Source organism: Coloeus monedula (genome assembly GCF_965178545.1).
Source record: "Coloeus monedula genome assembly, chromosome: 15".
Taxonomy (NCBI): domain Eukaryota; kingdom Metazoa; phylum Chordata; class Aves; order Passeriformes; family Corvidae; genus Coloeus; species Coloeus monedula.
This window is the reverse complement of record NC_138795.1, coordinates 11,009,440-11,034,252: the sequence shown is the minus strand read 5'-3', so window position 1 is coordinate 11,034,252 and position 24,813 is coordinate 11,009,440. Positions and strand designations below refer to the sequence as shown.

The window sequence follows — 24,813 nt, the reverse complement described above, 5'->3', positions numbered from 1 at the left end:
TAAAACATCCATTGTCAAAATACTTTTCTACTGTACATAAACAAGACTTTCCAAGGTTGCAGGTGGTTTGGTTGTTTACATAACTCTGCTACCTCTTCTGTGAGAGAGAGAAGTCTCTCATGGACTTACAAAAATGCTGCTAGCAAGGATTTTCTTGCTATTTTCTATCCACACATGGTAGGTGTGCAAGCAACTTCCCTTTAATAGGTCAGGTCTCTATTTTTATAGCTTGTTGATTATAAGGTCTTTATAAAGCTTATTTAATAAAGAACTTGTGGAGAAAAATTCCATCCTGGTCTATTTTGTCTAGAAGAACCTTTTTTTCCTTCTGCCACTGTTCTCTGGGCCTGACAGCACTCTTTCCAGTGGGAGTGATGATTCATTGAGGTCTTATACTGTAAAGAATTAAAAGAAAAAAAAAGCCAGGAATATAGGCAATATTTGTCCTACACAGACTTATTGTCTGGCATTTGTTTGAATAAAACACACTGACTTTACAAACGCTTGTCTCCATTACTGAAGCATGAGCTACTTATGCCTGTTCTGCCTGTCTTGCCCTCTTTGTTGGCATATGATTCAGCTGGAGTGGGGTGGGCGCACATACGTGTGGCTGTGCATACATGCTCCTGCCAGCCAAGACTGTGGTTATTCAGCCTCCTGTGATTCATTATTTGTGCTGGTTTTCCCAGTAACAGCTGTGAAAAGAATGTGTACAAACAATCTTTAAACCCTGCATCCAGGTGTCCTGCTTGTTCGAGCAAGAGCTGCTGTCTCTGTTTACTGAGGTCTCTGTTTATTGACTTAAGTAAAACTGAGTAGGATGGTAAAGCTGTTAAAGATCTGCTATAAAGACAAGCTGCTAGCTGTAGTAAGTGTACTTCTTGGCAGATATCCTCAGCCATGAGAGAACGTGGTGAGGAGGTGCAGGAGAATGTAGAGTTGTGTTGTTTTAACTGGAAAATTTACTTGTAATTGTTCTCCCAGGCTTTATGTTATGCATCCAAAAAATCACTCCATTAAATGATGACAGACTATTCAGATGGACAGACGAAGCTTAATATATCCAAATTAATGTACTTCCCAAGTGCTCTTGCTGGGCTTTCTGCTACATCACTTATTGTGGCTTGTAGTATTGGCAGACCTCTGCATGGCACTATTCACTCAGCTTTACTCATTTCTCAGATTCCCCATGTACTAGTTCTTAACTAACTTAAACTAGCAGTTTGGAAATATGTGGTTTGCAGGAGGGTGAGAAACAGAAGAAGGAAAGGAGAAGACTTATTTTGATGCTGTGAGATGTTTTCCTGCTCTTACTCATGCTTGCAAACTTGTGGTAAATGATTCTGATTCCTTGTGTAGTCTTGTAAAGCAATCAAAAGAATAATTTAAAAACAATCATCTTGCTGTGTGATAATACACAACAGAGGACAGAGCTATTTCTAATGTTTTTAGTGATGGTGGTATCACTAAGGGTATGTTTGATGTTTGTGTCTGGCACTGGTGAGCCCAGCTGAGGGTGAGGGCTTCTCTTGTGCTGTGGACTTGAAAATCCAAGTAAGAAAGGACAATATCCACCTTTCATCTTTTGGAGGCAGATGTGTGGAGCCCAAGGGAACAAGTAAGAGTTATTGCAGAATTATCTTGGTTCCTTCCTATTTGCTGCATTGCTTGAAATTTCAGGACATTCCATGTATTTTCCCTTCCTTTCTCCCTTCCATTCCCCTTTCTCAGGTTGATTCCATTTTGCCGCCGCTAGATGCATTTTTACTGTGTTTGGATTTAGTGGGTTGCACATGGTAATTTTGAGCCACCAGTTTGCCCAGTTACATTGAGTAGGAAAAAGTAATAATTGCTTCCTGAGTTGAGGTGGAGAGTTGTCACCTCCATTTTGACGCTGTGCAAGGGCGTGCCAAGAGCTCAGTGTTTGAGCACCAGTGCCCCTACACAAGTCTGGCATTGGCTGTTCCTGCTTGGTGGACAGGCAGCTCTGGAGCAAGCTGTGGGCTGATTCAAGTGCAGTGCTCCTCAAAAACCTGGAAAAGGTGTTCTGGTCATCAGATCTCCCAGGAGGCTCTTTTGTATGCCCCTTGAATCCCTTGCTTCACTTGACCCTATCTGTTCAGACTGGCTTTCCTCCCATGCCCCTCAGGCTTGTGCTTTTGGAAGTGGAACAATCTGCTTTCAACATTCATCTCTGGGATTGGGTTTCTAAACTGGCATGGCCTTTGAAATACAGAAGTTATAAGGGCTGTGCCCAGAGGCCAGTATGCTGAGATGATGCATGTTGAATAAGCAGAGCTGGAAATTTCACTTTTAACTTTTCCAACCATTGCTGCCACTTCCACACTACAAAATGTTCTGTTTCACTATTTGGCTTTCTCACTGTTTGTGTTTCTAGACAGTTTTCAAATAACTGAGTTTTATAGAATGCTATAAACCCATTTAATTTAGACTTTTATTATTATTGGAATGTAATATAATTTTGTGGGTCTCATATTTTCCAGTTCCAGTTATGTCTGACATGGAAGGCACTGAGCTGCTCTTGCAATAGAGCTTGTTCTCACTGTCTCAGTGGACAATATATTGTTTCCCTTACTTTTCTCTTGTGGACTTTCCAGTGTCTTCCACGTAAATCCCAAAGAGTATGCGAGATAGCATTTGAGACTAAGTAACAGCTCATGTGGTTGAAGAAGAGTTTTCTCAAGCTTTACTAACTAAAATTCAGAGAGTCTAAATAACTTTCATGAGAGTAAAATGACTGAAGATAAAGGTTAATGCTTTGGTTTGTTTCTCACAAGTAAGTTCATTATTTTTATTCCTCCTTTTAATTTTTTACAGGTTTGAGGTATCTGGAAGATGAAGCCCTGGCTGCAGTTGGTGTTCTTCCCCTGTGTTTTCCTGTTCTGGCACACAGAAGCAGAATTCTTCACCTCCATAGGTGTGGAAAGAACAAGTGCATGATGTTGTGATGTGGTTATTGTGATTGCTAGAACTGTTGGAGTTACCAGTTGAAGCATATGGTTTTCTTCATGTGGCCGTGGCCAACACTGTCTCTATTAGGAAAAGCTGCTCTTCTACAGCATCAGTGCAATTTGTTTGCAGTTGGTTGACTTAGAATGTTGTGACGAACATGATTCAAGTTTCTCTGGGGCCTCTCTTAGTAAAATAAGATGGGGCCTGTGTTCTATTAGGATTTGTGCATCTGTTGTCATCTTGAACAGAGCACACCACCTTATGCTAAAAAGCTTAGTACTGAATTTGAGTTACAAAAATAGTTTAAGTGGTAAATATATGAAGGTTTTTTTCCACAGGACCTGGAATTGCCTGTCTTCTCAAAAAGTTGGAATTAGGTGTCAGAAGGAAAAATTAATAACTCCCTTATGTTGTGTGTTTTGTTAGGTCTGAGTAAATCCTAAATAATTGTTATAAATCTGAAAAGTAATTTGATTTTTATGACAATTTAGTTCCTATGTTCTAATAGGATGCAAGCATGTATGATTGTGGTAGAGCCTCAGAATAAGCACAAACTGAGTTTTCTCCTGTTAATTGGTCTAATGTTTTCCTCTGGAGCAGTATGGGGACTTCCCCTTCATAAGGGCATTACAGGCTGATTAACTACCAGTGGCTGTTCTCCAGAATGTTCTTTGAGTCAGTGGAGCTGTTTCTGAATGGCAAAGCTCAGAGCTCCTGGTGGGTTGTTCGGCACCACTGTGTGGAACGGTTCAGCCAGAGTCCCACTGCCAACCTCCTCAATGCCTGGCGGCTGGCTGAACAATATTTAACTACATGTGTAGTATTTGCTTCTGATTTTTTCTAAGTTAAGTAGCATTTTATACAAAGCTTCCATGAAGGATCATCTTCTCTTTACACTTACCTAACTCTGAAACTTTCTGAACCTTTCCTAACTCTGAAAACAGCCTGCTGCCTTCTATCTGCTTAATCATGCCTCATTCATAATTACTTTGGAATGCTGGAGCTAGAGCTGTGGTTGCAGTTATAAATCGCATCATGCTCTTTCAGTTTGGGCTTTGAAAAGCCAAGTTTGTCACAGCAATTGGGACTGACATGTTAGCAATTTCCACTAATGCTAGTCAGGAGAGTGTGTGTGTGAGTCTATGAACATTAGTCTGAAATTCCTCTCTGCTTAATGTTAGGTTGTTTCCACAGTTACCTATATTGTAAAGCTGCAACTTTAAATAATGCCAGAGATTACACTTATGATTCGTTAGTGTGACCTAATCTGTATCCATATGTAGAACAGATGCTTTGGCAACCCTTTGGATCTTTTGTTGCTTTGGCTCCATAGCTATGAGTGTCAAACCTTTCTTCTAATTGTCTTGCATGCCCTTGTAATACTAAAAGTAATTCAGGGGCAGTGGAAGGGCTAGAGCAAAGCTACATGAACTGTTGAAGCTGGGACTTTAAAAGCCCCTTGAAGCATTTGAATGCCAGACCCATGTGTCTAACAGCTTTTGTGCTTTACAGGCATTGAAGTGCATACCATTAATTTGTCTGTTGTTTGTGGTGATTTTAATAGCCCTGGAGCATTTAAGGTTTGTCTTCTGTGCACTTGGTAATTGTTACTTTTTTAGATCTGATGGATGTTTGCTCCTATTTTTTTTAGGTCAAATGACAGACCTGATTTATGCAGAGAAGGACTTGGTACAGTCTTTAAAGGAGTATATCCGAGCAGAAGAGAACAAGCTCTCTCAGATTAAAAGGTAGGGGAGGAGATTTGTGTAATGAAGGGTGACAAAATATTTCATTTGTGTTCAATCACACCCCACCTTTGTCACCACTCTCTGCTGCTAGATCTTGTTGGTATTGCCTCAGTAGATAATCACAGGGAGAGGATAGGTACTAACTTGGTTTAATTTATTCCCATTAACCTACAAGGGTCCCTGCTTCAGATATCACTTAGAATTTGCTTCTTTGGAAATGGTGCTCTGGTGGGCTTTCCCCACTTTGCCCTGTCCTTGTACTATCACAGGACTTGCGTAGAGAGGACACATCAGAGTCATATCGGGAGTCTTGTCATGAGAGCTGAATACCTCTGTGTGCCAGTGTTCTGTGCTGCCTGTTGTTTCATGCCATCAGCCCTGCTTACAAGAGCCAAGCGTGCCAGTGGCATTTACCAAATCTCTGGATTCCTTCCTCTGTTGGCTTTGCCCTCAGGGACAGTGCTCCTACCTTGTTCTCTTCAAGTGCCAAAGTGTCTGCAGCACATCTCTGATGTTGTCCTGATTGCTTGGATCGCTTGAAAGGCTCTTGCTGACAACTGATACTTTGTGTCCCTTAGGAAGATTGTTATGCTTGTCTAGCCAAAAGCAGTATCTACTAGGGTGTGACAGGAGAGTAGTCTAAATGAGGTCCAGGTTCAGAAGAGACAAGTCCCTTTAGAAGGAGTCATGCTTTCCAAAGAACTTCTGAACTTGAGGTTGTATGTGTCAATCCAACCTTCCTTTGGGAATGTAAGATGAGAATGGAGCTATGGAGTAGTGAAATGATAGGAATTCTGGTCATGTATACATAAAATGTTCTTTTCTTGAAAAGCTGCCCTTTGGAGGCAAAGCAATCTCCTCTTCAAGTACTGGTAAAGAGAATATCTGTTAAATGTATGTATAAACTGATATTTTTAAGGCTCGTTACAACTGAGATGCATGCCTGCTGTAGTTAGCTTTAAAATACTAAGCAGGGAAATATTTTCCCTTTGAAAGAGACTATTGTAATTAAGAAACGTCCACTTTATCCTTGTGAACTTGAAAGGTTGAAAGCCAGTTTTGACAATAATTTGATCTAGATGTGTAGTTTGCATGATTTAAGAAGGAAGATGTGCATTTATAAATTGTTCTCAGGCTGAGGTGAACATTTCTCATTCCAGTTGGGCTGAAAAAATGGATATACTGACCAGCAAATCAGCCTCCGATCCAGAAGGGTATCTGGCACACCCCGTAAATGCATATAAGCTTGTGAAGCGTTTGAATACTGACTGGCTGGAATTGGAAAACCTGGTTCTTCAGGATACAACAAATGGTAAGGAGTTACAGGGGACTGCTGTCAGGAGGCAGCCTTGTGTTCTGGAAAGCCACAAGCTTGGCTTAAATATTACTGCCAAGTTTGTTTAAAAAACAACTAAAGGACTTGCCTTGTGTGTACAGATTACCCAAGTGAGTGAAACTTGCAAGTGAAACACATCTCTGTCAAGGCTCAAAAACTGGTTTTTTTGTGGGGAAAAAGGGAGAATGGGATATGCTTAAAGCTGTGGTGGCAACTGTTGAGCATTATGTTCTCTGTATATAAACTGCTACCTCTGCTTTCCCAGTCTGTTCCTTCTCTTGATGATCACTGGTTTTTGACCATGTTGATCAGAGTATGAGATTAAGAATCAAAATGAGTCCCATATTGAACTGGTGGAAAAATTTGTATCAGCCCCAGCATTAGAGTTGGCAGATGCTGTTGTCAGTCTGTCAAAACGAGGATAATATATGGTTGCTATCATTAAACCTGTCCTTCTAAATCAAATGCTTCCCGTACTAATCCTTGGGTTTGCATCATATTGTCAAGTGTCTGCCTGAATTTGCTTGCATACCTTTTAATTTGGTTGCGTGCCTTTTTTTTTTTTTTCCTTAAGTGGAGGTTTATTTTTACTGGACTCCTGGGAAGTGAGGGAGAGGTGGTTATGTTTTTCAGGCAGAACACTGCATGTTTTCCCTTTCTACTCTGCATATGCTAAAGTTTAGGTACTTGGAAGTTTTTTCCAGACAAGGCTTTTATTGCCTTTTGGAATAGTCATCCTAAATGGAGATAAAATACTCAAGTCTATTAAATACATCTGTCACTAATTCTTTTTCAAAAGGCTTCCTTTTCCAGTTTGGCTTGCTATATGACTGGAAATGGTTGGGCTGTTTTTATTCAGTTGGTGGCTTCCTCTTCTGCCCAACCAACCTGCTGTGTAACCCTGATATGTTTACTCAGTGCATCTAATTTTATTTCTGGATATCACCTGGTTTTACTTGTCAGATTTAAGTCTCTTCACTGCATAAGGCCCTACCCTAGTGAGGGAATCCTGGATCAGGGTCTCTGTCCCTGGAACTGAGACTTGAAAAGCTCTTATGGCTTTAGAGGCTGGAATATAGATTTGGAAGTCATTGACCAGTACTACAATCTAAAATCAGTTGTCTCTGTGGATATTGCAGGACATCTGATGAAAGTTATTAAGTTTTCATGTCAAAAAGAGACATTACAGGAAAATGAAGATCATTAGATTCACATTGTACATCAGTAATTGTGTGGCACAAGAAAATTGAGTTTAGTTATTTATCCTTTCTTTTTTGCTCATGAGCCATATTTCTTAAAAAGGGACAAAAAGCAAAGTGTTTATTACTTTTGAGCCTAATAAGAGGCTTTAAATCTGGATTATTTGAAACTCAATTCTAAAGACAGAGCCGATATTTCCTCTTCTGTGTTAATCTTGTACTGATATTTATTCAAGCTCTGGAAGTAACATCTTTCCCTTTTACTGCAAAGGCTTTATTGCAAATCTTACAATCCAGCGTCAATTTTTTCCAACTGAAGAAGATGAGACTGGAGCAGCGAAGGCACTGATGCGCCTGCAGGATACCTATAAGCTGGATCCTGAAACCCTCTCTCGAGGGAACTTGCCAGGTAAGTGCACCAAGGTCTCCTCAGCTTTAACAGGAAGGAAGTGATAACATCCTCAAACTCTCTCCAAAAGTCCTTTATGAAATGAAGATCAATGGGTTTTGCCACAGAGATGTTTTAGAAAATTTAACGAGATACTGGGATGTCTAATTATTAGCTGAGTCATGATGAATGTTTGTTGCTGCTGCTTGAGACACCTACTGAAACAGGTTATGGTGGCTACCAACATGCTGTTTACAAACTAAATAGGCTTCACTGGTGTGTGGGTAGATAAGCTGACACAATGTTTTTAGTTATTATTAGTGTTAATAACCATTAATAATTAACTAAATTTTAAGTCTTATCTGCGCAGCGGAGCAACTGGAAATCAGTGCAGTTGCACTCAACTGTAGACCCAGTTTGTTTAAATAAACATTAGCTTGCTTATGTGCAAATGCAGATTTCCAGTAAAGAGAAACAAGCTGGCTGTGCATGTAGTCAGGCTTCTCTGATCATCTAACAGTGTTAATCTGTAGGTTAGGTTGAAATCTGTTAAGATGTTAGTCTGCTCTTCCATTGTCTACAGCAGAAAAAACAATATCTTACCACTGTAACTGCTGTTAATTTTATTCTAATTAATTCCTTTGGAAACAAAGAGAAGTTTAAGATAGAGCTTACTCTAATTCTGATGGTGATCACTTCAGTACTGAACCTAAAGTATTGTCAAAGCATTGTTTCTTAGAAACATTTTTGGATAATAAGTGTGTATTTACAGATACCTCTCAATGTATTAAGACAAAGGTGCTTCTGTGTGGATTGCTGAAAGCTATCTTTTTGTTTTTAGGAACAAAATATCGATCCTCCCTGACAGTTGGTGACTGCTTTGGCATGGGGAAGACAGCCTACAATGATGGGGACTATTATCACACTGTGCTCTGGATGGAGCAGGCCTTAAAGCAGCACGATGAGGGGGAGGATACAACAGTCAGCAAAGTAGAGATCCTAGATTATCTCAGCTACGCTGTTTTCCAGTTTGGGGATTTGCACAGAGCCATGGAGCTCACCAGACGGCTGATATCCCTCGGTAAGAACAAAGACCATGTTATTTTAGCTGGGGAGAGTTGCCAGCAGCAGAACTGAGAACAGTCATGGTCCATTCCATGAGCTGACTGGAAAGGATATCCTGACAGATGACTTACAATAAATGTGGGTCCTGGAAAAAAGTCTGCTTATATATCTCTAACAAGCTGTCTTCTGGTCCATGCTGCTGTTACCCAAGGCCCCAATGTATCTGACTGCACTCACTACTTGTGTGCTTTGCTGCAGTGTACTGAGGTACTGTGTTTGGCAGTGGTAAAAAGCCTTGCTTGTCTCAAGTGGAGATCAAGGCTACCACAGACTTAGGCAGTGCTGCACCTTCTGTGAAGTCCTACTAACTTTACATATTCCTTAGTGCAGGTACTCTTGGATATTGGGAGAGTACTTTGCCTGAGATCTTGCAGTATTTATTTCTGAATATTCAGAACAAATTTTCTTGGAACTTTTTATTTCTGAACTGTTTCTAGCTTTCCCTTGAGTAAGCAAATAAGCATTGCTTCCTATCCATCTTTGCCTGCTTCCTGTCCTCTTCATTTAGAGCTAACATTTACTGTGTTAGGTATTTCATGTTTTTTTAATGAGCTGTGGTTCTTAGTTTAGATATTAGCAGCATCCTGAGAGTGGATAGGTTCAATAGGAAACCTTCCTATTGAAAACTATGTATTAATCTAATTTCCACAGACACTAGAATTCTTAAATTAAAATGTACAAGAATATGAGTATGTATTGAACCGAGCTCCCTCTGCAGTGGGGCTTAGTACTGATAGCAGAATGTAAATCCTTATCAGCAGCAAACAGTGGAACACACTTGGTAGTCCCCTCTGGAAGCAGCAGCTTCGTCTGCTCTGGGTTCAACTTCCCTATCTGGCCACTATTGCCCTGTGCTCTAAAGAGTGGTGACTGCAGTGAGCATTGGGGTTGGTTCCATGAGATAAACACAGTGAAGTTGGGAAGGCCACAAGGAAAAGAATCTGTTCTAGGTGGTAGTATCCAGAAACACAGGTGAACAAGGAATTGTTCCTTCTTAGTTATCTGGGGTAAAGGTCTATTGATGATGTTTTTTGATTCATACCAACATCATTAATAAATCACTAATATGTCCAAAGATGTTAGTGATCCAGACTCCCTCCCATATAAACCTGTTAGAGCTACAGATGGATGCTGTAGGTGGGCTTAAAGTAGTAACACACGCTTCAGAGCTTCCCAGCCTGAGAGGAACCTTTGGGACTGAAGACTGTGGCTGGATTCTATCACAGTCCTTGGTTAAAGTGTGCTTGTGCAGTGTGGGTGATGAGCATGGTGGAGAGGACAGGTGCAGCAAGTAGGGTACCTTGGTCTCTGCTCATGAGCTCTATGATCTGCTTATCTTGGGTAGAACTGGTCAGAAAAGTTGAGAGAAAAAGGAATGTGAAGAACAAAAGCTTCTATTCTTTTTCTTGGAATACAAGCTTTGTGATGGGTTCTTCTAGAAAGGATTCTTTTGTATCCTGTGTGCACCTCTCCTTTGTGAAGACAGAAACTTCCCAGTGTTGATTTTCAGTGCAGGCTGAAGCCAATGCCTTTGTTTGCCTGATAATGCTTTAGGAAGGGAGGAATTGTTGCTGTCTTGATACAGGGACTTGTTTGTGCTAACAGTTCCTGAGTTTGCAAAAATCACTGTTTCTCTCTGTTTTTCTCCCAATGAAGACAGCACTCATGAGAGAGCAGGCAGTAATCTGCGCTACTTTGAGAAGCTGCTGGAGAAGGAGAGGAAGGAGAAGGAGAAAGAAAAGTCAATAAACAACTCTGTGACAACCACAGAAGCCATGGTGCAAAGTGGAGCCTATGAGAGACCTCTTGACTACTTGCCAGAGCGTGATATCTATGAGGCCCTTTGCAGAGGTGAAGGGGTGAAAATGGTAAGAGATAAGAATTTCCTGACTATGCTGCCTTTGCATAGAGGTGGTCAAGCTTGGTGGGACATGGTGTGTTTGTCCTTCTGTGAAGCTGGTTTTTTAAGAAAAAATTGAGTTTGGTTCTGTCCAGGCCAAGATTTGTACCTTATATCTTGGCTTCTCAATCTTCAGCTGTTACTCACAAACAGCTCTTAGCTGTACCTCTTAAAGGTTGTTGAAAATTGATTCTCCTCAGTCTGTCTACTCAGCTTTTTCAAAGTCAGCTGTAGAGATACACAAGGAGGCTTTTTCCCCAAGAGCTGATTATGCTTTACCACACTTAGGGAATCATGTTTTTCCTTCCCTTTTGCATCTTAGGCATGTTCTCCTGGAGTGACTATTTTGATCAAGTGATTTCCAGTACCTCTCAACAAACACGGCTTCAGTTCTTAGTCCAGGGAAAAGAACCAGTTTATTTCATCTGCATAGTCTTAATTATAAGAACCAGGCTTTTTTTCACAGCTGACTGCTTGTGCACTTCTTAATCTGTAACCTATTGTGATTTAATTCCCCTAAAGGTCAGTGTTTGAGATGCTGCTCAGTGGAATTTGGAACAAGGTATCTTGGTTTTAATTGCAGTAAATTGTAGAATCACTCTTGTTTACGTATGTGGAATGAAGCTCATCTTGTCTTGCCTGTTCGAAGGTCAAGAAAAGTGTTTGAGCAAACAGTGCTTTGTTTGGCATTTTGTTGTTTCAGACACCTCGAAGACAAAAAAGGCTGTTTTGTAGGTACCATGATGGAAACAGAAACCCTCATCTGCTCATAGCTCCCTTTAAGGAAGAAGATGAATGGGACAGCCCTCATATTGTGCGATACTATGATGTCATGTCTGATGAAGAAATTGAGAAAATTAAACATCTAGCTAAGCCAAGGGTAAGTTTCCCTTTTCCCATCTCACTAACTCCATGCTTCAATCTTTATTAGCAAGGACTAGGCAAAGGTTTTGAAAGGCCTGGTTTCATACTATAGATGATACACTGCAGCTGTGAGCCTAAAGATTTCAGAACTGCCTGGTGATGTAGGACCATAAAGCCCAGGCTCCCAAAGGTATTTATGCATTATTGCACTTAATTATGCAAAGTTCTCAGTAAAAGGCTTAGAAAGCTTTTAAGAAATTAGAAACTATATTTGAAAAGGTAAATGGCTGACTTAAAATGATAGGAGTAGGTGTGCAATATGCCTTAAGTCTGCCTTTTGAACTGGAGCCAAACATAAATGAAATTTGAAAAGCCCAAATGTCAACAGAAGTGGAAAGAAGAAAAAGTTGTGCTAGAATAATACCTAGAGGTTTGGGGTTTTGGTGGTTGGTTTTGTTGTTTTTTTTTTTTAATTTTGGTGGGGTTTATTGGTTTTGGTTTTTTTTTTTTTTTTTTTTTTTTTTTTTTTGTTTGTTTGTTTGTTTTTTTTTTGTTTGCTTCTGTATCCTGGAATCTACTGCTTCTACTATAAACCACATGTGTTCCCTGTTACTCAAGGTATGAGTTCTGGTGACTCTGCACACAATAAAAAAAGCAGCTACCTCATGCAGAGCTAGTACTTATCTGGTTTTCTGGAGGTGGAATTTCCTGCCTAACTGTCACCTTTCTGGCAAAAAGTAGTATGGCAGTGTGATAGTAGTAGATGCCACCTTAGTTTTTTTGTGACGTCTGAGCAGAATGTAAAGCTGAACAAATCTTTGCTTATAGAGTGGTTCATTTTAGCACTCTTCAGGCTACTGCTATGAAATATGGTACTAAAATTCCAGTGAAGACTTTCCCTTCTGTAAGTATTTCTGAATGTAAGCATAAATAGTTAGAAACAGACTGAGAAACTGATGCTTCCCAAGAACATTTAATAATTTGGGATGTTTGTGAAGCTGGACTTCTGTGACTACCAGCCAGCTATGGAAATGTTGGCTGAACACTCCTGTCTCAGTGAGGACTCTCACCTCCATAAATGGAGAACTTTTCCTATTACATCATAGTAGAAAACTTCAAGAGCTTCAGATAAAATGGAAGCATTCACATAGAGCATATCACTTAATCTATTTTATCAAATAAAGCACTGTCTAAAGACAGCTGGTTTTTTTGGTTTTTCCTTTTTGTTCAAAGTTTTATGGAAAGTCTTAGTTCTTGGTCTCTGAATTTTGTGTATATTACTAATGTTAGAGGAATTTTTCATGTAATCTATGTAGTGTAGAGCTGCAGTCAGTCCCTAGAAGAGTAGATAAATATTACAGCCTTAAGATTCAGATGAAAATTGTCAATTTAAAAAAGCAGCCATTTTCTTATGAGTTATTTTTTCTAAGCCTATGTATAGCTCAGCTGCAGGAATAACTTTAAATTCTGCAGTATTACTGAAAGAATGGAAAATGCAAATCCTGTGATGAGATGGTCCTTAATAAATACAGCTTAATTTTAGCCAAGAAGTTTTAGGTAGTAATCATGGAAGCTTTCAGACAGAACTGTGAAGTGTTATTTTATTTTAGTCTCAGAAAGATGAGCACTTTCTTTATTATAAAATGCATTTGCAAGAAATTTTTACTTTTGAGTCCAAGTACTTCAACATTTTCTGCAGTTTACACTTGCCAATACTTTTTGTAGAGAAAGAACATCTGTATGGGATTGGGACTAGCTGCAATTGAGTTGCTTTTTATGCTTGTTTTGCAAAATGCAATCACTGTTACTCCACTTCCAAAAAGTTAGATCCAGATTTTCAGGGAACCCATCAGAACTGGCTGGGGTGGGTCAAGAAGATTCTTAGCTCTATTGATGTGGAGAGCATTGAGGCAGGTCTGCCATTAAAGTATGAGAACCATGTTCCCAAAATTCTTAATGTTACCTGCTAGTCGGGAATGTCTGAACAGGCAAGAATATGGCATGAAGTGGGGAGCCATGAATATTTAAGCTCATGCTGCAGAGTTTCAGCAGTGCAGAATTTCAGAAGGAAATAGCAGTGCTAAACTAGATAGACTCTGAAACAGTCAGTGAAACTTCTGACCAATGAAGGGTGTTATGATGATTTTTCAAAGCGAATGCCTCTTAAAAGGCTGATTTCTCCACCCTGAGAGAGGAAGCCTTACGTTTATCAGTTGCTTATACCAACTGAGATGTAGATTGTGTGTCTTAAATGAAGAAACCTGCCTATCAGAGCAGATAGGGAAAAATATCAAGGCAGTCAGGCTTTTTTGAGTTCTGATTTATTTAGATCATATGCTAGGTGCAGAAATCAAGCAAGCATATACAAGCTTGAAAATGGCAGCAGAATGAAAAGTTTGGGAAGCAAAATATATATCCCTAAAGCTATGCTTCACTGTACCAGTGAAGAACAATATTCAGTCAGCCTGGCTCTTCTGTTATGATTTATACAGGAGAAATCTGGAATGAAATAATAGTGAGTCAGAATTACACCAACAGCTCTGCCAAGAACTCTTGTATAGGGACAACACAGCTGACATGGATTGTAAAGCTGGCTGGAGACTTATTTGAGGAAAACAAAGGAAATAATGACTGTGTGCTCTGAAGAAATGCAAGTAAAAAGGCTTTCTATGACATATAATTAAGTGGAAGAAAAGAGGTATGATTTAGAGCGTGTGCGGTTGGCAGGAGTTAAATTTAAATGTGGTCCAAGCTTATACTCAAAGAAAGGAGTGTCCCAATTCTTGTTCTCAGCTGCAAGAATGAAACCAAAGTGACCAAAGTACTGTTAGCAGTCATCTGTCACTCCGAGACCACAGCAAACTTTATCAGTTTTGCCAAGTTCCATTTTTTTTTTTCCTACAGATCTGGTGAAATGGCCTAAATGTGATGATACTGTTTAAAATGTGTAGGTGTGCTGTGCTTTTGCAGAGTTACCTTCATCATGTAATAACATCTCAAACTGTCTCAGAACTAGATGTTCCAGACATTTTTCAGCTGGAAAATTTGAGCATGGGAATGTTGAGAGCTGTCCTCAGGAGTTTTCTGCCACTGGGGATTTGCTTGCCCCATAACTTGTAACTCATTCTGTAAAAGTTTTCACTTGCTATTTTGCATCTGAGAATGAGGTTGGGTTTTCAGTCCACATGAGGAGCAGGCTGATTCATGGACTACCCAGTGATTTTCTCTTTGCCAGGAACTTGGACTTCATGTGTTGTTAACTTTTGTTGTTGTTCCCTCTCACTAATATTGACTCCAGCTGTTTAAAAAAAGTGCCTTCAAAACCTGTTCACCAAGCAACTTACGGATTTAATCAATATCATGGCTTGTGCGGTCAATCAGACTCTTTTTCCAGGATCAAATGCAGGTGGTGAATTGTACTTGTGTTTCTGCAGTTGTTGTTTTAATATGAAATCAGATTATATTCTAGGTTGAAGCTCTTTCATCCAGTGAGATATTAAAGTTGGACAAATCAGGTGTTGATTTTGGTAAGATGCAAGAAATTTTCTATCCTGTAGCTGATGTGTTTCTTCCCCCTTGGGATTTTTTTTGGCACAGCTGGCACGAGCCACAGTACGTGATCCCAAAACCGGTGTCCTTACAGTGGCTAGCTACAGGGTATCCAAGAGGTAAGCAGAGAGAAGGGTTTTAGCTTTAAGGTTTTTGTGCTTAACAGCTGTTATCTGCTACCTATTGTGTCTGAAAACTTGAACTGCTTTGCATGTCACCAAAGCTTTCCCCAACAAATGCATGGAAAATGGCTCTTTTAGCCATCTGACAAAGGGCAGAAGAATCCTTCTGCCTTGGGAAATGCGGTGTGGTGGTTGGTATTGTAAAATAATGTGTTTCTGTCCTTCCCTTAGCTCATGGTTGGAAGAAGATGATGATCCTGTTGTGGCCAAGGTGAATCAGCGAATGCAGCAGATCACAGGGTTAACAGTGAAAACAGCTGAGCTCTTGCAGGTTGGTGCACTGGGTTCATCGTGGTGGAATTAGCTGCTGGTTAGGTTGGTCTGGTGCAGATGGATGTTTTCCCTGTGTGTGCCAGGTAGAGAGGGTGGAGATATCGAAGAAATAGAAGATTAACTTTGTGCAGGAATCTGAGATTCACCTGTTTGTTCTGAAGGAAATGTCTGCTGCTTATTTTTCAAGTCCACAAAAGCTGAATTTGTCCTAGTTCAACCTTTCTAAGACCCAAATATTTTTTGTAGTCCTGCTATAGTCTCATGTGAATTCTGGTCTCTGGATGGCTGTTGGGGAGAAGAGTGCCAGTAGTACAGCACTGCCAGAATAGCTGTACCTTAGCCCATTCGCTGTTTCTTTTCCTCCATGCTCCTTCAATTCCTGTTCCAGAGCCTGATTGAAATACTGTTGATTACAGGCTATCCATAGAAACCAGGTAATTGTGTAGTGATCTGGGAGACACATTAAGTACAGCCTCAGAGTAACTAAAACATGTTATGTGATCGTAAAGTAAGTGAAGAGGTGCTTCTAAGTTAATTTTCTGTGATTCTGGAGAGGCATTTGTATATAACAGATCATTCACAAGTGGCACAGAATCCAGTCCTGTCCCCTAGGCTGGACCCACAGGGAGTTGCACACATTCATCTGCCTTCCCTTCAGAGGAAGGAAGCAACAGTGTGGTGAAACTATTACTGCTGTATGTTAAACAGGCTGTTGTAGTGATAAGTTCAAACCCTTGAACTACGAAAGGGAAAAAGCACTCAAGCTGTTTCTCATCTGAGTACCTCAGTTCTGGCAATCTAAAAATAAATTAAGTGTACTATAGATAATAATCTTGCCACAAAGTGCTGTTTCTCAGAGCATGCTTTGGATTTCTGACAGCAAGTGCTATTCTGCAGCAGTCACTTGCAGTTCAGTAGATATTTATGTGCTTCCTTCTTCCATGCTGTAGGTTGCCAACTACGGAATGGGAGGGCAGTACGAGCCACACTTTGATTTTTCTAGGGTAAGATCACACTTGCAATTATTTCTTAGTAGAGTGGGGAGGAGGGAACAGTTTGGTCTGGGAGAACTTTTGAAACTGTTTTCTGTTAGAGCATTTAATATGTAGGCCTGTTGCATGGATGGATTATAAATTCTGAAAAGCCTTTGCACTGCCTTCTCTGATGCTGAAAGTTCAAGAGAATAATGAACAAATCTCCCTGCTTACCTTTGGGACCTTGATTCCTTGCACAGTACAGACACATTAAAAGTGTCATGCAGCACTTGACTGTGCTCTTTCCATTGTTTTATTTGTAAACTGAGGTCTGCAAGCCCTGGGTTATGAGGGCTTTGGTCCATTAGGCTTCCGATTTCAGTAATGTTGTCCAAATCCTGCTTTGCTGTGTGCTCTAAAGCATTTTGCAGGAGCTGACTGAGGAGGAGATATCCTTCCACCTCCCTCCAGAAGAGTAAATGTTATGGAAATCCTGATAGGTTGTACAGCCCTTCTGGCAGACCCCTGAGAGTGGCTGCAGCACTGGGGTCCGAAAAGGGTTCCCTGGGATGGTGTTGAGGGCAGTGCTCCAGCAGCAGGTGGATGTGCGGGTGGTGGTGCTGGGTCTTCATGAGGCACTAGAGGGCTCTGCCTGGCAAAGAACAGCTGTGGTTTGCTGTGAGTGGGGAGAAAAGAGCAGATTCTTAATAATGACCCTAAACAAATTCATGGATGTGCTAATCATACTGAAGAACTATGGTGACTGGTAACTTCAAGTATAAAATCCATCTGATGCCTTGATTTCTGTGGTATTTCAGTGGAATCTGACATAATTCAGATTGTCCCAGTGGTTTTACCTGGTAGGAGTGATTGCTGCAGCAGAGCACACAACCCAATAATTGAGTGCAGAATTGAAGCCACCCAACTTAGCACTGTTTAAAAAATAAAAAAAAAAAAATCCAAGTTTCAACACTGTGGAAGCTTGTTATTAACTTTGTCCTGTTGTGAGAATTTTCCTCTTAAGTCTGCTTGGTTTCCTGAGTTGAGCAAATGCTCTTGAATTCTCTTCAAAGCCATTGAACTCAAGGACCTCAGGCATCAAATGTCCATCAGTGTGGACTTTACTTTGGATTAGGAGCTGGAGCAGAGCTCCAAGTGGAATTTAACCTTGGCTGCAGTTTTCAGCTGAGGCAAGGCAGTTGCAACAGTTGCCAGAGTTTTGGTCTGGTCCTGCGGGCTCTCTGTGCATCGTAGACTTTGTGTTGAAATAGAGATGCTGCTGTGTCTCCCCAGTTTCTGATCAGCCTTGGAGCTTTTTTGTTCCCTTGCAGTTCTCAAATAGAGGCACTTCAGTAGCTGCCTATTATAACCTGGAGATTTTATTGGTTGTTCAAGTTAGATTTTTGCTATTGAAGTTCAGAAATTCATGGTTGGACATGGGTTTCACAGCAGTGGCAGTAACCAGGGAATTCCCTGTATCTCAGTGGTCTTATGTTGGCTTTTTTGGATTGGATTTGCATGTGCAAGTCTTGGGTTTTTTATGAACCCAGTTCAGGAAAGACCACTTGTTTATTAAAATATGCTTCAAGCAGACTGAACTACATGATCTTAGACATGGTTGCTGTGGTTTTCCTTGCTGTTTGTCTTTTTCAATACTGATTTATTGTTTTCTTTAAATTTTGAACATTATTGCTTTTGTGTGAAAAAATGCACCTTGATGTCTCCTGACTGGAATGACTTCCTGACTATTAGCAATGTAAATAAATTTCTGATTTCATTTTACTGAAGGCAAGAAAGACACTGATATTTTAGGTGTTCTTTCTGCTTCTACATGGCACCAGTGTGATCTCAGCTTCAACAAATGAAACTCATTGTTTATTACAGAGTAAAGACAATTTGATCTTTTTGATGTGGTCTTTAGTCCTAGACAGGCAACCACCTGAAACTACTCTATAGTTTTGTCTGCTGTCAAAACATGCATTTGCTCTTCTTATGACAGTATTTCTTTGAGTTGCTACATTTACAAGAATCTGTGTTATCTAAAGCCCACTAAAGATTAGTTTTTTGTATTCACCTCAGTTGTTGACTTTGGATCAGTGCCCAGAATAATGGCCTGTTGTTGACCTTACTTGGATAACATCTGTGGCACAGGCCCTGAAAGCATTGCTTCTCTTCTCCCTTCAGAATGTTTCAGTGCAACTTCTCCTCATCGCATCCAAGTGCTCTGTGCATGCAGCTGTGCACCCTGGCTGCAGCTTGTGATGGCTTTAATGTTGCCCTGTATCAGTTGTCCCCTTTCTATTCCATCTCTTAAATTGGGCTTGAGGATCTCTGCTGAGCTGCACGTACGTAGCTCTAGTGAGAGCCTGTTTGGAACCCAGGTTAAAGTTGTTGTCTGTTGCAGCGACCCTTTGACAGCACACTCAAATCGGAAGGAAATAGGCTAGCGACGTTTCTTAACTATGTAAGTACCTCTGTGTGTCTACTGTCTGGGAGCTTGAAATTTGCAGTTATTCTCATTTAATTTTATAGAAAGATGAGCCAGATGCTTTCAAGCGGTTAGGGACTGGAAATCGTGTGGCCACTTTTTTAAACTATGTAAGTATGATGATCCTTTAGCAGCATCTTATTTACAGCTTGTGCAGTTGGTTATTTGCAGAGATTTCCTGGCATCTAGCAGTAGGGATTTCATTATTCTTTCAGCATCAAGTGCTGTCCCATCTGAATTGATAGAATTCTGGTGGTATTTAACCTCAGAGCAGAAAATTTGAATATAGTACCCATCTTCTCCTTTTGGCCACTCTACTATGGAATCTATTACTTAATTGGATTCCATGGGGGAAGAGAAGAATTTGGCATGTTTCTCAAAGGGAAATACTTGGGGTACTCATATGGTATGCTGTTGGAGAACTTGACTATCAGCCACTTAATGTGAGACAGTCATATTTTTCCACCACTGTTTGACAGCTGTTGATGTTGTGGTCTGTCAGCCTCTTCCTCAGCTGTGTGGCAAAGCCAGAGTTGCTCAGCACAGCTGCTGCTTCAACAAACGGAGGGAGGCACAGCTGATAAACTTGGTGTAACTGGGTTACAAGTGCAGATTTGAAAGATTCATTAGTTGCATGCATTATACAGCCCACAGACCATGTACACTGGAATCCTAAACATTGCTGCCACTGGGAATAATGGCCTTGTTTTCACAGTAGTCTTCTGATGCTGTTTTATCTGTGAACCTATACTCATTATATCTTTAGGATCACCTCATCTTCTGTGTTTAAGATTTGAGTGATATAATTTAAATATTTTGTCACAGAATTTTAAATTTGATGGCTGACATCGTATTTTGAGAGTGAAATGCAGCTCAAAACAGAACCAGAAGCACTTTCAACTTGATATGGCGGGGAGGGAAATAATCTTCAAAACAAGAATTGGAGTAAGATGGGTAGCTGTGAAATATTCTGCTGCAAAGAGATTTTAATTTTAAATTGAGTTAAACTTTATGTTGTTTGCTTCTCAGAATTTTGGACAAGCCTTGATTTAGAAGGAGCAATACACATAATCTCTGCCAGTTGTACATGGTCAAAGGCAATTTGCCCTTGTTTGTCCCATGTAGAACACATAAAACATACATGTACCAACACCCTTACTAAAAAGAGTGGTTGTATGGCTAAGACATAGATATTAGCTTGCAAGGCTGCATGCACATGCTTTCTAGTTGGAAGGGGCAAAAACCTGTGCACCTTTGGCACCTTAAGCCCTTTTATTGTAGGTACCAAGGAGGAGGACACCAGAGTGGTAATTAAATCTGCTTTAAACAGAAATCCAAGTTATAATAGGGATTCTGGGGACTTGGGGAGTGTATTAATAGTAGTTTTTAAATTTGGTGGGAGCTGGATCTGACTAATTTGTTTCTTTTCATTAGAATCTGACCCAAAGCTTACTGAATTCAGTGGAAAGATGTTATATTTTTAATGGGAGTGTTTCCAGGAACTTTGGTGGGTTTTGAGTCAAGTCCAGAATTTACAATAAATCCATTGTAAATTACTGATTAATTTAATAGGGTTAAATTCATTCCAGTGTGGAAGGGCAAAGCATAAAGATACATGGGGTTTTTTAGAGTCACATAGCTGTAGCTGTTGAAGCTTGAGCTGCCTAAAGCACTTGAAATTGCATAAGACTGCTGGTGAGCAGCATAGAAACAGTGCCGAAAGAAGCTTTCTAATAGTTTGTGTAGTTTTTGAAGTGCTTGACCAAGACGCATAAACTAAATTATGAAAATTAGTTCCAAAGGCATGGTTTCAGTTTGAGGAAATGTGGTTTAAGAGACGCTTGTTTTCCTAACTGGATCATAAAGTGGAATGAAATTCTTGAAACCAGCTTACTCTGAAGTCCTCTCTCTTGTTCTAGAGCATTAGCTTATTAACCTTGTAGGTACTCAACTTCTAGTGGCTATTTGAAGTAGACGATATATAATCCAGGCAATATATATCTAAACATACATAATCTGGACAAAAGCCTTCAGGTGAAATAAAATTGTTCTACAGCAGGTACTGCTTCTTCTGCAGTTCGTGCTGGTTGAAGTGCACCCTCCTCATCAGTGCTGCTTGTAGAGGTGCAAGTTGAAATTTCAGGCCTTGGGACACTTTAGCTTGTGGGACTGTATAAAAAGCCTTGTAAATGGACAATTTGTGGACTCTCTTTTCTCAGATGAGCGATGTAGAAGCTGGAGGAGCGACAGTTTTCCCAGATTTTGGGGCAGCAATATGGCCCAAGAAGGTAAAGTCTGTTTATGTGTTTGGGTTTATTCCTTCTCTCTCCAGTTACTGTCTCTCCCTCTGCACAGTCCGTGTAAAAGTCAGCTGATGTGACAAGTGCACTTCATTGCAGTTATAGTGATCTTGCAGACTTGAGGGCATCTCCATTTGCTGGTATGTATGAAGTGAACAGTTTCTCTGTACAGCTGTTTTTAACAAAGTAAACTTGTGTTCAGTAGACTTCCTCTGTACTCTGAACATGACTGAGTTAGAACAGGACTAAGGGTTTTTTTCCTGTGCTGTCTATGGTGACCTGTTAAAGTGCTTCCAGCTGCCTGCAGCTGAATCTGTAGGCATCCCCCTCCCCTTACTGTAACCTGCTTATATTGACTAGGTTCTGACTAATCCAGACCTGATCTCGCTTTTCAGGGAACAGCAGTGTTTTGGTACAATCTCTTCAGAAGTGGTGAGGGGGATTATAGAACAAGACATGCAGCTTGTCCAGTACTAGTAGGGTGTAAATGGGGTAAGTAATACTTTTTTAGGAACAAAACCTGAAGGAAGGTTCATGTATGTAAAGCTGGGGATATACTGACCTCTTATAAAAGCATTTAGTAACCTGGGTGTTGCCATTTCAACTACTGGAGTCATTTGGCTATTATGAAATTTCCTGCTATTGATCTCATGAAGTGTTAAGCAGCTGCATTGTTCAGCTATAGCTTTTCTAGTGAGTTTTTGTATCAATGGCAGCACAAAGTGTAAGACTATCACTGGGTTTGTGTAACGTGTTGTCTCGGTTTTGAAAGACAGGTGCCTGCTAAGGAAGACAGAAGCCCCCCTTGAAGTGGCAGATATGGCAGATATAACCCCTTTTCCCTCTGAGTTATTATATTATGAAATCAAGGGCCTTTAGGCAAAGATGTGGGAAATAGGAATAACAGTTCTTTACTATATATATATATATATATGTATATAACCAGTCAAACAAAACAACAATAACTATGGCAGTAACAGCAAACAATCACAAACCCAGTCCCAGCCTTCTCGGCTGTCGGGCCCTTTCCCCTCGGGTGCAGTTCCGCTCGCAGCCGGCAGGGGCGCTGGCGGCTCCCGGTGAGCAGGGCAGGTGCGATGGTTCCCCCGCGGCTGCAGGGGGCGCTCCGGAGCGAGCTCGGGGAGCACGCGGCACCGGTGCCCTGGGATCCCGGGAAGGGATGGGACAAAGGCTTCACAAACCCCTGGGCAGCCGATCCCGGACTCTCAGGAACAGCAGGCTGGAAACGGCAGGCGGGAGCGGCAGGCATGAACACAAATCCCGGGTGGCAGACGAGATGTATCCAAAAGGGGAACCCCCCAGAGGCCCACGCAGGCAGGGAGAGCACGGCTACAACGCAGCGAAAGCTCGAAGCAGCAGCGGGGCAGGGCGGCCACAGCCTGGCCCTTTTCCAGCAGGGCAGGGAAGGCGGCTTTTTGGGGGTCCCAGCGTTGTTTCCAGCAGAAAAAGGAAAAAAAAACCGGCCAAGACGAGGAAACCGCAGCTCCTTTCTCTGCAGCTCTTATCTCCGGACGCTCAGAGCGAACTGACCCCACACCCAGGTGTAGACAAAGGAGTAGCCAGGCCTGCCCCACCCCCCTTTTTGTCTTTCTTAAGTACAGCTATTTGTCCCCTAGCAACATACCTATGGGAGAAAATTCCTTTAATAGGAAAAAAACTAAAACTAAACTAAAACCCCAACACGTATCAGCATCAGAATGACTTGAATTATCACTTGGCTAGAATCGGGTCTGTTCCTACAAAGATCTGTGCACAGTTCTAGCTGCAAAAGGATGAGAGCTCCTTGCAAGGTAAATGGGAGTCTCTGGGCACTAGGAATTTCTGCTTCCCGCTGAAAGCTTCTCAAGCTTCATGTTACCTATTCCCGTACCTATATTCCCCCAGCCTCCAAGTTATTCCCCTGGAGTGCCAGAGCATGTTGACTGTCAATGATACCAGCCCCAGAATACACTGCTCTGTTAGTGTTGCCTCCAGAACTGTGCATTGCAGAAGATCCTTTCTTCCCCAGACTTTTGTATCTTTCTATGTATTTTCCCTTGGGTGAGTAGAGAAGTATAAACATGGATCCCCAAACTGAGAGATTTTATGTAAAGTATCCATCCAGGTTGTGATGATACCCACACTGGGTACATGGTGATAACTAATTCCAGTTCCCTGTTTCCACAGTTTCAAACAAATGGTTTCACGAAAGAGGAAATGAATTCTTAAGACCTTGTGGGAGAACAGAGGTTGACTGAACTCCAGCCTGCTACAGACCTTTGTTTGTGTCTCCTTTTCTACTGTTGTTTGTTCCAGTTCATTTCTAAGAAATGATCCATCTTTTTCTCCAAGAGTCCTGGCACTTTACAACAAAAGAACAATAAAATATGTAACACCCATGAACGAAAGCATTGTACACATCCTTGTGTTTTGGTTGCAGTTATTTCCATATTTCTCCTGCCTTCCTCCCTAAAGTCTTCCTCTCTAGTGGTGGTGCAAACAGTGCTGTGAACAATTCTGTTTGTTTGGGTGCTTGGTCTTGTGCCTTTTGTACCTCAGAAGATTTAAATGTTAAATATTTCTTTGAACCGAAGTTGGTTTTTTTAAAAAGTTTTGTGTACATGTTGATTTTATTGTATTTCTATGGATCACAGGTTTTAAAGCAAAAATAAATGTTCTTTCCAGAAAGTGATTATCTATTTGAAGTCCTTGATTAGTGCATCAGTGTTTGGTTTTAGGGAACAGTGGGCCTTTACTTTTTCCTCTGAGGGCCTGTTGCCTTGTTGCCCTTTTCCTGTAGAAAATACATCATGGTTTTGCATAGTGTTTTGTCTAAAACTCCAGTACACAATACAGAACTGTTGCACCTTCTCCTGAAACTGGAAGGATGTAATTTGTGTATTGAAAGTATGATGTGTCCTGGGAGCAGAGAGGCTGCACATTTTGTGCCAGTGGCAGCTGTGGTCTCAGTGTTTCACACTTATGAGAAGCCTTGTCCTGTGGTGTTAACTCTCCTTTTGTGGGGTGCTTTTTTTGACACAAGCAGTTAAAAAAATCTGAAGCCTTTCAAGAATGTTGGTAGCCTTGACAATCCCTGATTCTAAAAGCAGGTATCTGCTGATGAAACAGTGTTTTTCCCACAGGACAACCTGAACTCAGCACATATGGAAATCAGTAGGATGTTCTACAAGCAAATCTTAATCTCCTTTTGCAGACTGGAGGAGGGTTTTGTCATGCCCTTCAGACAGGCTGGGAGTAATCCTGCCCTGTGATCCTCCTTTGCCCTTTTGCTCTATTAACATGTGAGTGTTGGCCCTAAGCCAACACATGGAGGACTGAAAGGAAGTCCCATTTCTGAATTATTTATGAAGAAATGAGAGTTTATTGCTGAAAAAAAGAGGCAAAAGTTATGGTGAAACAGTTAAATGTTTCAGAAGTGTAGGAACTTGGTGTTAGTAGCAGGCTGTGCAGGTGCATTGACTGGATCTTTCCCTGGCTGTGTGTCGTTTGGGCC

General features: G+C 40.9%; 1 protein-coding gene across 2 annotated transcripts in view; it reads left to right on the top strand.

Moving 5' to 3' along the window:
* The window catches only part of P4HA2 (prolyl 4-hydroxylase subunit alpha 2), a 28,130-nt gene extending 4,196 nt beyond the window's left edge, over nt 1-23,934 (top strand). For both annotated transcript variants that reach the window (XM_082291321.1, XM_082291320.1), the window contains 14 exons: nt 2,839-2,938; nt 4,625-4,721; nt 5,882-6,033; nt 7,528-7,665; nt 8,486-8,725; nt 10,426-10,637; nt 11,373-11,549; nt 15,131-15,201; nt 15,436-15,535; nt 16,488-16,541; nt 18,916-18,975; nt 21,219-21,287; nt 21,695-21,791; nt 23,487-23,934. In XM_082291321.1, the coding sequence (XP_082147447.1) occupies nt 2,857-2,938; nt 4,625-4,721; nt 5,882-6,033; nt 7,528-7,665; nt 8,486-8,725; nt 10,426-10,637; nt 11,373-11,549; nt 15,131-15,201; nt 15,436-15,535; nt 16,488-16,541; nt 18,916-18,975; nt 21,219-21,287; nt 21,695-21,791; nt 23,487-23,557 (1,620 nt within the window). In that variant the 5' untranslated portion in view covers nt 2,839-2,856 and the 3' untranslated portion in view covers nt 23,558-23,934. The remainder of the gene's footprint in view (nt 1-2,838; nt 2,939-4,624; nt 4,722-5,881; nt 6,034-7,527; nt 7,666-8,485; nt 8,726-10,425; nt 10,638-11,372; nt 11,550-15,130; nt 15,202-15,435; nt 15,536-16,487; nt 16,542-18,915; nt 18,976-21,218; nt 21,288-21,694; nt 21,792-23,486) is intronic.
* Nucleotides 23,935-24,813: the final 879 nt, after the last annotated feature.